This window comes from Micropterus dolomieu, linkage group LG15 (assembly GCF_021292245.1).
Source record: "Micropterus dolomieu isolate WLL.071019.BEF.003 ecotype Adirondacks linkage group LG15, ASM2129224v1, whole genome shotgun sequence".
Lineage (NCBI taxonomy): Eukaryota > Metazoa > Chordata > Actinopteri > Centrarchiformes > Centrarchidae > Micropterus > Micropterus dolomieu.
In genome coordinates, this window is record NC_060164.1 from 20,628,925 (window position 1) to 20,641,182 (window position 12,258).

Consider the following 12,258-nt stretch of genomic DNA (forward strand, 5'->3'; position numbering starts at 1 on the left):
CCCTCCCTCTCCCTCTCCCCCCCCCCCCCCCCCAGTACTGCACATTTTATTATGCTGGCGCTGTAGTTCCCGGAAATTTATAATCACCAAGCTCAACAGAACAACTGAACATGAAATACTAATGACAGTGAGGAATATGAAGGTTTGGATACCGTTTTACCTTGTTGATGGGTATGTTGAGAGTGGGCTGCACTTTAGCATCGATTTCTTCCGGGGTGAAGTAACAGGACAAAAAGCCAGCACTAAGCACACAGTAAAGACTGCAGCAACGGTACATTCCCTCCACACTTTGCTGAAAATTAGCACAATGACAATAACAGATAACGAAAGGAATGAACAAATGGAACTGAAGCATTTAACCCTGCAAATAGCAGTCAACGCACCTTCTGACTCAGGTGGCCGGTCATCATGCTCTGTATCATGCAGACAGGCTGGGCCACCAACCGGCAGCAGAGGTTGCCATAAAGTGGAAGCCAAGATGACAACTCAGCTGTTGGGATGAAAAGCAGCAGTAGCAATTAAACACAAACTAGAGAAAACTACTTATGTTCATCTTAATGAAACTACTAGATGCCTTGTGTAAAGATAAAAAGGTATTCATTAATCTTGAGTTAATCCTATCTTGAGTGAAAAGGTAAAACCACATAAACAACTTTGTCAATTAGGTGTACTGTTACACGTCATCATACACACATGCAAGAGCAGATGTATGTTCCTGTCACATAGCTTCTTGTCATAGGAGCGTTTCACAATAACTTAAAATAATTGTAACTTAATATGCACTGAGGGCCAGAACACTAACGTACCATGGTGCTATTTCATACCAAAAGTTTACCTCTGGAGCTGGATAAGAAAAACCTGCCTGAGCACCCACTTCCTTATCCATTTAATCAATCACGCAAAGGAAGAAAAGTAATCCAAGCAGAACTTCAATCATAGGTTATTTTGTTTAATTCTGTCGTTTTTGTCAAAATATTTTACCATTACCACAGTATTGAATCATATCAGGAGCTATAAGCATAATCCCACTATATCCCCAGATATGACATTTCTGTGCCTTTATTTCTTACCGCATTGGAGGACAATGAGGGAGTGAGACTGAAAGCTGCCTTCAGCCTCAGGTAGACACAGTGTAGTGTAGGCCAACAGGCTGTACTTGGCTCCACTGGAACAGGTATATGCACACACAAACACATGCACAGAGTTTAGCATTCTTTCAAGTATAATGCGTAGGCTTATTTTAACATAGTGGCTTCCCAGGCTCTCCATGAAAGATTCATGCTCAACATGAAGTGTAGTGTACACAGTAATGGACACAGTGTAGTGTAGGCCAGCAGGCTGTACTTGGTTCCACTGGAACAGGTAGATGCATACACAGAGTTTAGCATTCTCTAACACAAATAATAAATAATGGAGATATATTAATATGCAAGTACTCTAACCCCAAAATGTGCACATAACCTACAGTATTTTGTTTTTTGTAAATTATGTCCTTGTTCAAAGGTCTAATGATCCCAATGTTTCTCCTTCCCACTGAACAGGTGGCATCCATCACTTGAGATGTTCAGTTGATAGTTTCATTTGATGCTCTGTGCCAATAAACACGCTTTTGATCTCAGACACAACTAAAATACAGGCAGGAACATTAAAAGTGTGCTTATTGGCACAAAACAAATCTATGAATGCCCAAAGGCTAAACATTTCAGTAATCATAACCCCAAATATTGGTTACATTTTTATTTCAATACTCACTCAGCGGGATTTGTTTACAAACCCATTGTGTGAGCCTGCAGCTACACCCTTCGTTGCAGTAACAAACCATAATCAAGTTAGTTTCTAATAGAGAGCCAAGAGTCTGTAAAGTGTTTTATAGGATAACAAAATACATACAGCGGTATGGGATTATACTGCAGGAAGGTGTCAGGGTCTGGATTGTCCAGCAGAGGGCAGAGCTTCTTCCCAGCTGTCTTTCCAAAAGAGTTGCGGAGCTTCTTGGCGAGCTTCTTTGGTGTGTTTACCAATGTGAGCTCTTCTTCCAGGGCACAGCTCCACAACTCCACCTTCAGCTCAAACTGAGGATCTGCTTCTTTACTATAAGGGGGAAAAATTCAATTAAATGCATATAAATCATGTTAGATCAAAATTAAAAACTAAACAAAACAATAACGATACATAAATGAAACGTTTTATTGAAATGCAATTGTGACAACAACATCACAATAGATATGTCAGTGTAGAAGAAAATTCAAATACATAAACTGCTTATCATATTACGAAAAAGAAGAGTACATTTTCAGCAATATATCTTTTAACATAGCTCCATAATCATTCATTTTATTTCACCACTATACAGCCGCAATAAATACTTACAAGATAGTGACTCCCTCAAAGCAGATGTCAGTGACTGATCTGTCCACCACCACCATCTGTGTGTCAAACACCTCTGAGCCCATCTGCATCAGACAGAACACCGCCACTCGACGAGAGCCTTATAAACACAAGGGATGAACAGTGTGTGTTAGTGCAGTGAGTATCCACAAAATAACAGGAGGAAAGCTAAACAGAAGGCATATATGTTGGCAAAACAAGGACTAACTTACTCCCTCTGTTGTTGAAGTGGTCTGAATCCCTCCATATCAAAGGAATACGCAGATCTACATCAGCAGAGGAAAAGTGTTAATTAGCAACAATTCTTAAGAGTTCATTTCTAAAATGCTCCATATCCATTTTGTGAAAAATAACCTTAAAAACTACTTAATTGTAATAGTCAGTCTTATTGTGCACTGACACTTTCTAACACTGATCGATTCTGGATAAAGGGGGAGCAATCTTACCAGACATTGCAATTGTCCCATTACAGGGAACACGGTCATCTGACACCGGATCTGAAAGTCTGAAATACAATTTATAACTGAACATTACAATTTATCACAATCTGTGTATCAGCTTCACTGCAATAAAACAGCAATTCAACACCCTCAAAACCCACACAGTCCTGTCTCAAGTCATCACTTTTTTTCACTTTTCCCCTACACTTAATTTCTTCATTGAAGTAGAGCTTTATAATATATATTTCAATTTGATATATTTATTGATAATGTGCGCTGAAACTGAAGGCCAAGGAATGTAACTTAAAAACCATTCCAAGATATCTGCCACACGGAAAGCTCCTAATTCCTTACCTCCTGACTGCTCCCATCATGTCCTGTTCCCATTTCATCTTCTGCAGCTGTGTGAGATAAGCCTTGATCCTGGCGTTGCAGGTCAGCAGGTTCTTGGAGGCGTTAAGGACCTGTTCTCTCTTACTGCAGGCGAGCAGCAGCTTGTAGGCACCCTCCCGCATTCGCATCTCAAAATCAAGCTTTTCTTGTATGTTAGTGTTCTTCTTGGACAGAATACACAGAAAGGAGAAAGTTCAAATGACCAAACTTATCCATAAAAACACAGAGTTGCAATAAGATGCGTTGCACTGTTTTGTGTTAGTCCGTCAAACAATATGCTATAATGAGACCGGAGACATGATGAGTGCAAACATGTTGCCCTTGAATGTTGTTGAGTGTTGTTTAGCTAGATTAAAGGGGCTAATATCTGGCATCAGCTGATACCTGTGCTGACAAGGCCGATAAACAAAAAATGTCTGTGGACACATCTGCAGGCAGCCTCGTCAGAATGATGTCAGCTCTCACCCTTGAGAGTTTTGGGAAGGTGGTTCTCCCATCTTAAATTAAAGCAATTCTAATCTAACACCATTACTGGCTAGCTTTGAATACATATTGTTATACTGAAGAGAATAATGCAGTTGAATGACGTCACTTCTGATAAACTGTACCCCACTCTCCCTTAAACACCAGTCATGTTCTGAAATCTACAGCACAACCCAATGTATTTTTCTATTTCATTAATTAATAAAAATTCCATCTTAAACAACACGTTACTGGCTATGATAACCATGGATATTAGATTGTACTCTGCATGGAATAATAGAATTATACATGATTTCTTTGTTTTGATATCATTACATTTCAGCATCAGCCATTGGAAAACTCGGTCTACCACAAGTTGTTTTTGGGAAGAACAAAAATCCCTTCCAGTGTCAAGGGTGTCTCAGCACTTTGGGGATGTCAAGTAAACAAGTAATGCACATAAATCTCATATTCACAAACAAGAACACTTTTAAGACAACTTACAACCTCTTCCAGCTGTTACACTTAACCTTGAGTGCCTCCGAATTGGAGTTGTTTTTTGGGACAGACTAAATATTTGATTTGCAGCACTAAACAAAAAAGGCACAATTTTTCTGTCACAAACACAGCTCAAGCTTTCAGAGTTCCTTGAGAATGACAGACAAAACACAAATGAATATTACAAGGCTGTAAGGAAATGTGATCTTCTAGTGTAGCTACCACCACGATTAAATTTACAATAATACACTGATGTCTAAACCTGTCAGACTTGTGGCAGTGAAACCAACTTCTTTTCATCACTCAAGAGCAAGTTATGTTGGTGTTCAAGGTGAAATGATGTGAAATAATGACCAACACACTGTATTATGCTAGATGGACAAAATCAGTGAGTGCATAACTTTATGTAGATTATATGCAATGTAGATGTTGAAGACACAGTATGGATGGCAGGCTGCAAAGACAGTGAACAGAGGCAGGAAAAATATGGCAGTTCTAACTAACATAAGTTATTTGTGGCCTAAATAGAGGATGATGATGTCTGATAACATATTATACTAAATTCAAAACACTAACGTTACCTTTTCGATTTGGTATGGGAATTTGGTTTTGGTGGGTTAGAACTAGAAGTTGGCATGTTAAGTTTAGGAAGTGCATGCACAATATTTTTAGGGAGACAAACATCATCATACTCCATGTTAGTAAAAAACTAAAATATGCACCTGTAGCTTCTTAGAAATCTGTCGTATGTACAACAAATTCATGTCTTCTACTATCTGCAGAGTGTCATTCAGAAGATTTGGGCATCGTTTCATGCTTTTGGTCTGAAATGAAATTAGTTTGAGCGTTGTTAAAGCAAGAGTAAACATTTTTGCACAGGCTGCTTAGCACGATTCAGCATGCAGACTGCATGGCTCTGGTTTCAGGGAACTATAATAAAGGGGGAAACTCCCGTATCAAATAACATTAACTGGCCCAACTCGCTAGCTTCGTCCCAGGGAACTAAAAGCCAGTGTGTGAATGAAACAGACGTTAGAAAATTCAAGTTATTTAAGCAGAGCCTTACCGAATAAGTAAGTTATTGAAGCTGTGAATATTAAACTAAAAAGAACTGTATATTAGCAGTTAACGTTAGTTTCGTTGCACTTTGGACCCATTCCAGCGTCAACTGAACTGTCATTATGGTTCGGGGTTAACGACAAAACACTGTCAAATACCTCTCTGTAAATCTTAACGTTACCTCCGTTTGCAGAAATAAGGCACTCTGTCGTATTTTCTTCCGTTTAATCTCCATTGCCACCGCGGAGCCGGCCGATAATAACGACCTGGAGCTCCCGTTTCGCTTAGAAGTTTGAACATCCCGCAAGTCGTCCATGTTGTTCATCCATTCGCTAGCAACAGCAGGAAAGTCCTGTAAAATCGTCCAACGGACAGGGCGGTTCGATTTGTGTCACGTTGTCTGCCGCAATGGCGACATTGTCGAGAAAATACAAAAGAAATCCAATTCAAAAGATCGGTACAGCTTTCATACAAATTACTAAACACTTTAGGAAAATTAAAACATCTAATACAAATCAGCTTACATGGTTTGCGTGATATTTAAAATACTTAATCTTAAAAAGGACTCAACCAACAGGCTTTCAAAAAAGTGAATGCCGAATTATAAGCCAACCGTGGTGAAGTAGCATACAATAGCTAAAATCACAAAATGTTAAACGTAAAATTTCACGAGGTCAAGTGTACAGTTTGAAAATAAGCATCAAACAAAAGCTCCGCCTTGACAGCGGTACGTCCAACGATTTAAACCGAGCACTTCACGCCGACAGGGCAGGAGCGTCATTGCGTCATTGTGCCAGACAAATGACAGGAGTGCATTGTTTTGGATTTGAATTTTAGGCTTTTATTTTGGTGGACATTTAAAATACTTACACACTTAACAATAAATCGTTGGCAGCATATAAGACGTTTCACTTTTGTGGCATGGTACGGATTTCTCTGAGTAGGCTCATTTAGCTCAATCATCCCTAGATGCAAACAAAACTTTTTATTCACCTTGTTTTATAGCAATGGTTCTCAAAGTGGGGCCCTTAAGGGTATTGCAGGGGGTCCCCAGCAAAAAGGGGAATCATTTATTTTCATCCATAAATACTATGGCAGAATGTATGAGTATTTTGGTCATGGGTTTCATACACTTTCTGTAATAAAATATCTAAAATCAAAAATCTAATTAGATGTGGGACCCTGGGACAAAATCTTGGGGGTCCGTGGTCTAATTTGTGTCAGTTTAGCGGTCCTTGGCGTGAAAACCACTGTTTTAGACTGTTTATGTTCCAAATGCTCTAATGTTAATTATCTTTTCAGATGTGAGTAGCTTTAATACACTTTTATTTACTACGACAGTATGTTTTTATTAAGCAACAGCTCCAAAATGGAATTTAATTTTAATAAGTAATGCTCGTATGATCCAGCAAAACGAGCATAATGATAGTGCTTTTATGCTCTTGTATTTGAACATCCTCATTTAATTTGGTCGTTTCTTTAATTGTTTGATTCCCGGGAGCCCTAGTCCATTTGAGATGCGCATCATGCAGCATTGCCCTCAATTTCAGCATCAAATATATTATTGCCCGCTGCGCAGCCCAGCTGATGTTACGGTAACAAGAGAACCTGCAACGTGACCAGTGAGTCCAGGAAACCCGCCCACCCTGTTCTGGCTGACATGGGCTTTTGGTCGAGTTGGAAGCATCCATGGCTGGAAATGTAGACGCAGGCGCTGCTGAGGATGAACTGTGTCAAGCTAGACAGAGAAATAAAACACCGGAAATTACGACATCTGCCTTCAAAATTAAAACAGAGTTTTGAAAATGAGACGAGACTGTGGACCGTTAAAAAGGAGACGCATGTCTAATCCCCCGATCCAGTCTGTGCAAAGTGATGTCAGCTTTGCAATCTGTAATCTACGTTTTCTTTGCACCTCCCCTGCCTTAAACTGTATATTTCTGTAGGTTATTAATCCTGTGCAATTCATCATGAATTAAGAAGTTCCATTGCAACTCCAGCTTCTTTATTGTAGTCCAATCAGCATGATCATGTTAGCTGACAACCACATTAATACATACATTTTCTGTATACTCATTCATATTTTATTGTGACAAAATATTTTGGGTAAAAAGCCAGACAGTCTTACAGGATAACACTAGCAGTTTTTTGCATTTTGTGTTTTTAGGGTAAAAAATAAATGTATTTATTTCAAATCATGTGCCTTAGTTTGACAAATTTTCATGGAAACATAAATGTTTGTTTGACAATTACTCATGGCACACAAACATTCATGGTCCACATAACAAAGCTTCTAATGTGTCTATAAGAATTAAGATCTACATCTTTATTATGATGAAATTTTGAAATAAAGTGTATTAATAATGTAATATCTTGTGATTTTCATCTTCATTATCACTGACTATTGCCCTCAGCTAAGCCCTGCATATTTATGTGTTATATACTTAAGTTGATTATTATCAACTGTCTCCTATAAGCCTATACAAGAAATAAACTAAAATACATCATAAATAAGTAATAATTAAGTTTAATAAATAAAAACATAAAAGCCCCACCTGATACATGAAAGTTCATGTTGTTTTACTCTGACTTTTGTATCACTATTTTTTCCAGGTGCTTTTCTCTCCCCACATATTTAAGAAAGTTGAACTACATTCTCTTTAAATCTGTCATCACATGATTAATTGTGAATATGGTCATTCCAGTTCATGAACAAATGAGTAATAAATAAGTACCAAACTTCCTTATAATAGGGGGTGATAGATAGTATTGCTTAGGTAAATAGTTCTGAGTATATTACTAATTGAAATGCTTTTCTTATTTGTTACAAGTTTAAGAGACTTAAAATACATATCAGTTTCGATTAAGATTCCCTTAAAACATGGGGTTGACTTAATAATTAATTTAATTTAGCTTTGTGAATATGAAACTTCCATAATAAAATACAGAGATTAACAATAAAACATTAGTTCTTATCTTTATATTCGAAGTAGGTAATGACATTTTCTCCTTCAACAGTGATTGCACGTGTTTTAGATCGTATGTAACTCTCAGAATGTGATACAGAATGAACAAACAGAAAATATGAGTTAAAATTTCTTGTTCTGTTTTACAAAAGGTGCAATTGTTATCAACAAGCATGAATTTCGAGATAAACATGATTGTTGGATATATTTTTTTGCAAAAATTTCAAGTGTAATTCTCCAACTTTGTTTGTAATACAAAATCTAATAGGAACAAGCCAATCTCATTAATCAGAATGTAGAGAATTCTAATGCTACAGGGTGTTATTTTCTTTAAATTTAGAAAGCATTTTCTAATGTGTTTGTTGGTGCATTTGCTGCTAATATCAATATTGACATCTCTCGCCATCATGTTCGCGCTGCTTTTATTCTGAAAGTTGTGACAGGAAGTCGTGAAATATATACGTTCACCGCGTTGACGCTTCGCTGAGTGCGTCTGTCCGCCCGCCGCTAGTTTGCTGGGAGCGACGTTATTGCTGAGCAACGGAGGGAGAGAAGGCCGACGCGCACAGCCAGACTGAACTGCAGCAACGGCAGGGCTGGGCTCCACACACACACACACACACACACACACCAGAAAGGAAAAGGGTAAGTGAGCCGTAGATTTCACTTTTATTTAGCTAACAGATTAAACGGCGCACCCTAACACTTTTAGCTAGGCGGTTGACCGGACTCACGTGAAGTTTGCGGCAGAAAAAAAATGTAAAGAGTCGCCTTTCTGCTTCTCTGCTGTCATCTACTGATGTGAAATGTGTTTTTTTTCAATGTTGGTACAACGGCGGATTTAGGAGCTTCTCGCTTTTCAAGCAATAAAAACCTGGATTGAAATTCATGTATAAAATTTAGCAAACAGGCTCAGTAAATACGATGTTATGCGTGTAACGGCTAAGCAAACTGGTCTGACTCCCTGTTGGCTAACTGGATGGCTACTGTTGTCGGCAGCAGCAGCATGACCAGCCTGCTCTGAGCTGAGCCGCCTTTGTAAAGCGACACACACTCGTCACTTTGCTGCCTCTGTAAAAACACCGGCCACATTTGCCCTGTGTGCTACTATTATATGTTTTTGGCCCGTTTTTTCTATTAGTTGCATCCTTCTGTGACCGCACGGAGGCTATCGAGACAGGATGCACATCAATGAAGGTCGGTCACAATGGGCGCTTTGTGTTCATCTCATTGGAAACGTGTTACCCTCGGGGTCCTATTTGAGTCTATCTTTATTGTCTGAAGGGTAGATGATATAGAGTAGGTATTTCACTATGTAATGTCGCTGCAGAGTGTTTCCCGATGTCGGACCCCCTCCTCTTCTTCTGTGTGGAGGCTTTGTTTTCGTGGGGCAGATGTAGCTGGCCTACATGCATCCGCTCTCTTTGTGTTGAGTTTGATATTTGCTGTCATCATCACATAAGATGTAAAACTCTGGGGAATGGCTAAGGATGTGCTATGTCTTTAATGCTGATATTTCTCACCATGCACTAACACAGATCTTTAAGATGCCTTATTTGCATGCCTCTGACAAACAAATCATATTGTGTAGTTATTGTGTAATTATCAGGTAACAGACTGATTTGAATGCATTATGAATTTAGTCCAGTTGCTAGATGCAGATGTATGGCAAATAGTTACACAGCTGTTCAAAATATTTGAAAGAGAGACTTCTATTCAGCAGCAGCAGCCTAATTGTTTTTATTAATGTTAATCATTTCCCTTAATTGCATCTAATGGCTTAATGGTACCAGTGAAGATAGCTTGCATTCCAGGTTGGAATTTATAACAAAGTTGGTTGTTCACATGCTGGACTGGTGTGTTCTTAGAAAGCTGGAGAGCTATAGGCTGCACATCAGCGAGTGTTGTTAGTCTCCTCCTCCTCCTTCATCTGTAATAATTCAAATGTTTTGGGCTTGAGCCATAGAATGTGTGTGCAGATAATACCATCCAGTCCTTTCCTTTCTCTCATACACTCTGCCTTTTTTTCCACCTCCTTCCTGTCCTCTCCGCAAACGTGGCTGCCGGCACTGCAGGCCGGTTGGCTCTACAGGCGGTTGCATTTTTAAAAACTGTGTCAGTGTCACAGGACGGTTGCTGCACTTTTCGGAGAGGGAGCAGCAGCAGCAATGTCCTCGCTAGACTGCCGTCCCTTTACACATTTACAGTGTAGATGATAACACAGTCAACCTTGTGAATAAATAGAAACAGTGCCCTCTTTTTTATTTGTTGAAGTTTTCTTGTGTAGTCCTGTTTTCTTCTAAAGAAAAAGTGGAAACCTCAGCAACATTTTTCAGTGCTAAGTGGTCAATTTGACTATTAACATTGAACAGACAAAATAAAGTGAAGTCATGCTTTTTCATCCTCTGCAATCTCATCCATCCTGATTTACTTTGAATTTGTCTCTGGTTCAGTATCACAACTCTTGTGATGACCTGGTGGCCAATGAGCAACGTGTACACCATGTATACCAATGGTTTCCTTCAATAATATGAGTCTATTTTCTGTTCTAGTAGGACTTTGTTGTCCGGCCTGCCCACGGCCATTGTGTATAGTAGGAAGTTTAGGAAGTGAGTTCATTTTACTTCAGTGGTCAGGGAGCATTATTTGTGATTGAAAACAACCTAGCCTGAAACCCTTATATTCTTATCTTTTCCATTCTGTCTAAGATGTTTTTAAAAGTGTTTTTGTACCAGGGTGTCTGTGGCTAAAAATACCCGTGAATCGCACTTGTGTAATCTGCAGGCATAGAACCATTGAAGGGGTTCTGAGAGTCAGATAGCTTTGCCTGGTGAATCTCCAGCTTGTGTGCGGAGTCAGACAGAAACAGTGAATAGAAAAGTTTTTGGTAAGAAATTGGGAGAGACAGCAGAACAGAGCAGAAAACAAGAAAGAAAGCTTGAAGCAATTTATATACATAATCACCAGCCTCTCCCTTGTTATGGAACATCAAGGGCGTGTCTGGTTTTATTTGGCTTTCACCTTCTCAAAATGAAAAATTAAACAGTGACCTTCACATCTGTTTTGGGGTGTAACGTACTCCCCTCTGAGTTTCCGGTATTCAGTGTTTCTCTCCACTGTAGATATTGATCTTGTATTTGGGTCGTTTCCATTCCCATCTCGCCCTCTGCCAAGCTCTCTCTGATTGTCCTGTTATACTAACATTGATCGTTTTTTTCCCCCTCCTAAGTGCCAGTGTGGATTTCAGTGTGAGAGAGTTCACTATTTTTGTCCACTACTGAGGCAATTGCTGTGGGCAGCATAAATGTTGGTGCCATAATCAACGTGGCAGAGTTGGCCAAATACTAATGTTCCTGTTAAAGAGCCACAGGTCAGTCATTATCTGCTCAGCAGGGGTAACGCAGGGCCATAAGAGCACTCCCCAGAGCAAACCTATACTTGACACAGTGTGTGCTTTGGCTTCTGTAGGTACATAGTAGAGTGATTTATTCATATGACATATCTTATTCAAGAATATTGCAGACGGTAAATGTATTAAACTAGTTCAAATACCTTTTTATTTGCAGGAATAGAGTTTCCCCTCCATTAGACTGACAAAAATGTATGATATGCTGAGTCTTGTGATAACATATTGCAAATATTGACTGCAAATTATGTCCTCAAAGGACAACTTTGTTAACATCTGTTTTATCTAATAAGATACAATATTCACTCTGTTCATGCCCAACTTCCCACCAATCCCTCTGACTGTGACCTGTGCTGACCTCACCAGAGAAATACCCATCTAGTAGACTGAAAAAGCAACAGATTTTATTATTCTAGTACCAAAAAGTAATTTTGTCCCTGATTGCAATATTAATGATTTATATAATAAAAGATAGATGCTTGGCGTTTGTGTGTCAATATAATATTGCCACACAAGATATTACAATACTGTGCTGTATCGACGCCCCACCCACATAAATTCAGATAATATCATATCAAGTATAAGTGAAGAGAAGAGTTTTATAAGAGAACTTATAACTTAATGTTTCTAAAAGTGAACTGTGTGT

At 38.9% G+C, this 12,258-nt stretch overlaps 2 protein-coding genes across 10 annotated transcripts in view; one reads left to right on the forward strand and one right to left on the reverse strand.

Moving 5' to 3' along the window:
- The window catches only part of rtkn2 (rhotekin 2), an 8,088-nt gene extending 2,156 nt beyond the window's left edge, over window positions 1–5,932 (reverse strand). The window contains exons 1-11 of one of the 5 annotated variants that reach the window (XM_046071189.1): window positions 5,765–5,932; window positions 5,422–5,592; window positions 4,904–5,005; window positions 3,183–3,385; window positions 2,835–2,893; window positions 2,601–2,654; window positions 2,371–2,488; window positions 1,891–2,091; window positions 1,071–1,165; window positions 384–490; window positions 161–292 (exon numbers count right to left, since the gene is read on the reverse strand). In XM_046071189.1, the coding sequence (XP_045927145.1) occupies window positions 161–292; window positions 384–490; window positions 1,071–1,165; window positions 1,891–2,091; window positions 2,371–2,488; window positions 2,601–2,654; window positions 2,835–2,893; window positions 3,183–3,385; window positions 4,904–5,005; window positions 5,422–5,565 (1,215 nt within the window). In that variant the 5' untranslated portion in view covers window positions 5,566–5,592; window positions 5,765–5,932. Of the gene's footprint in view, window positions 1–160; window positions 293–383; window positions 491–1,070; window positions 1,166–1,890; window positions 2,092–2,370; window positions 2,489–2,600; window positions 2,655–2,834; window positions 2,894–3,182; window positions 3,386–4,903; window positions 5,006–5,421 lie in introns of all 5 variants that reach the window. The other 4 variants (XM_046071188.1, XM_046071190.1, XM_046071191.1 and 1 more) reach the window with 4 other exon arrangements.
- Window positions 5,933–8,721: 2,789 nt separating this feature from the next.
- cep170aa (centrosomal protein 170Aa) overlaps window positions 8,722–12,258 on the forward strand; it is a 41,443-nt gene continuing 37,906 nt past the window's right edge. For 4 of the 5 annotated variants that reach the window (XM_046070085.1, XM_046070090.1, XM_046070089.1 and 1 more), the window contains exon 1: window positions 8,722–8,851. The gene's annotated coding sequence lies outside the window, so the exon portion shown is untranslated. Of the gene's footprint in view, window positions 8,852–11,557; window positions 11,577–12,258 lie in introns of those variants that run through there. The other variant, XM_046070087.1, reaches the window with a different exon arrangement.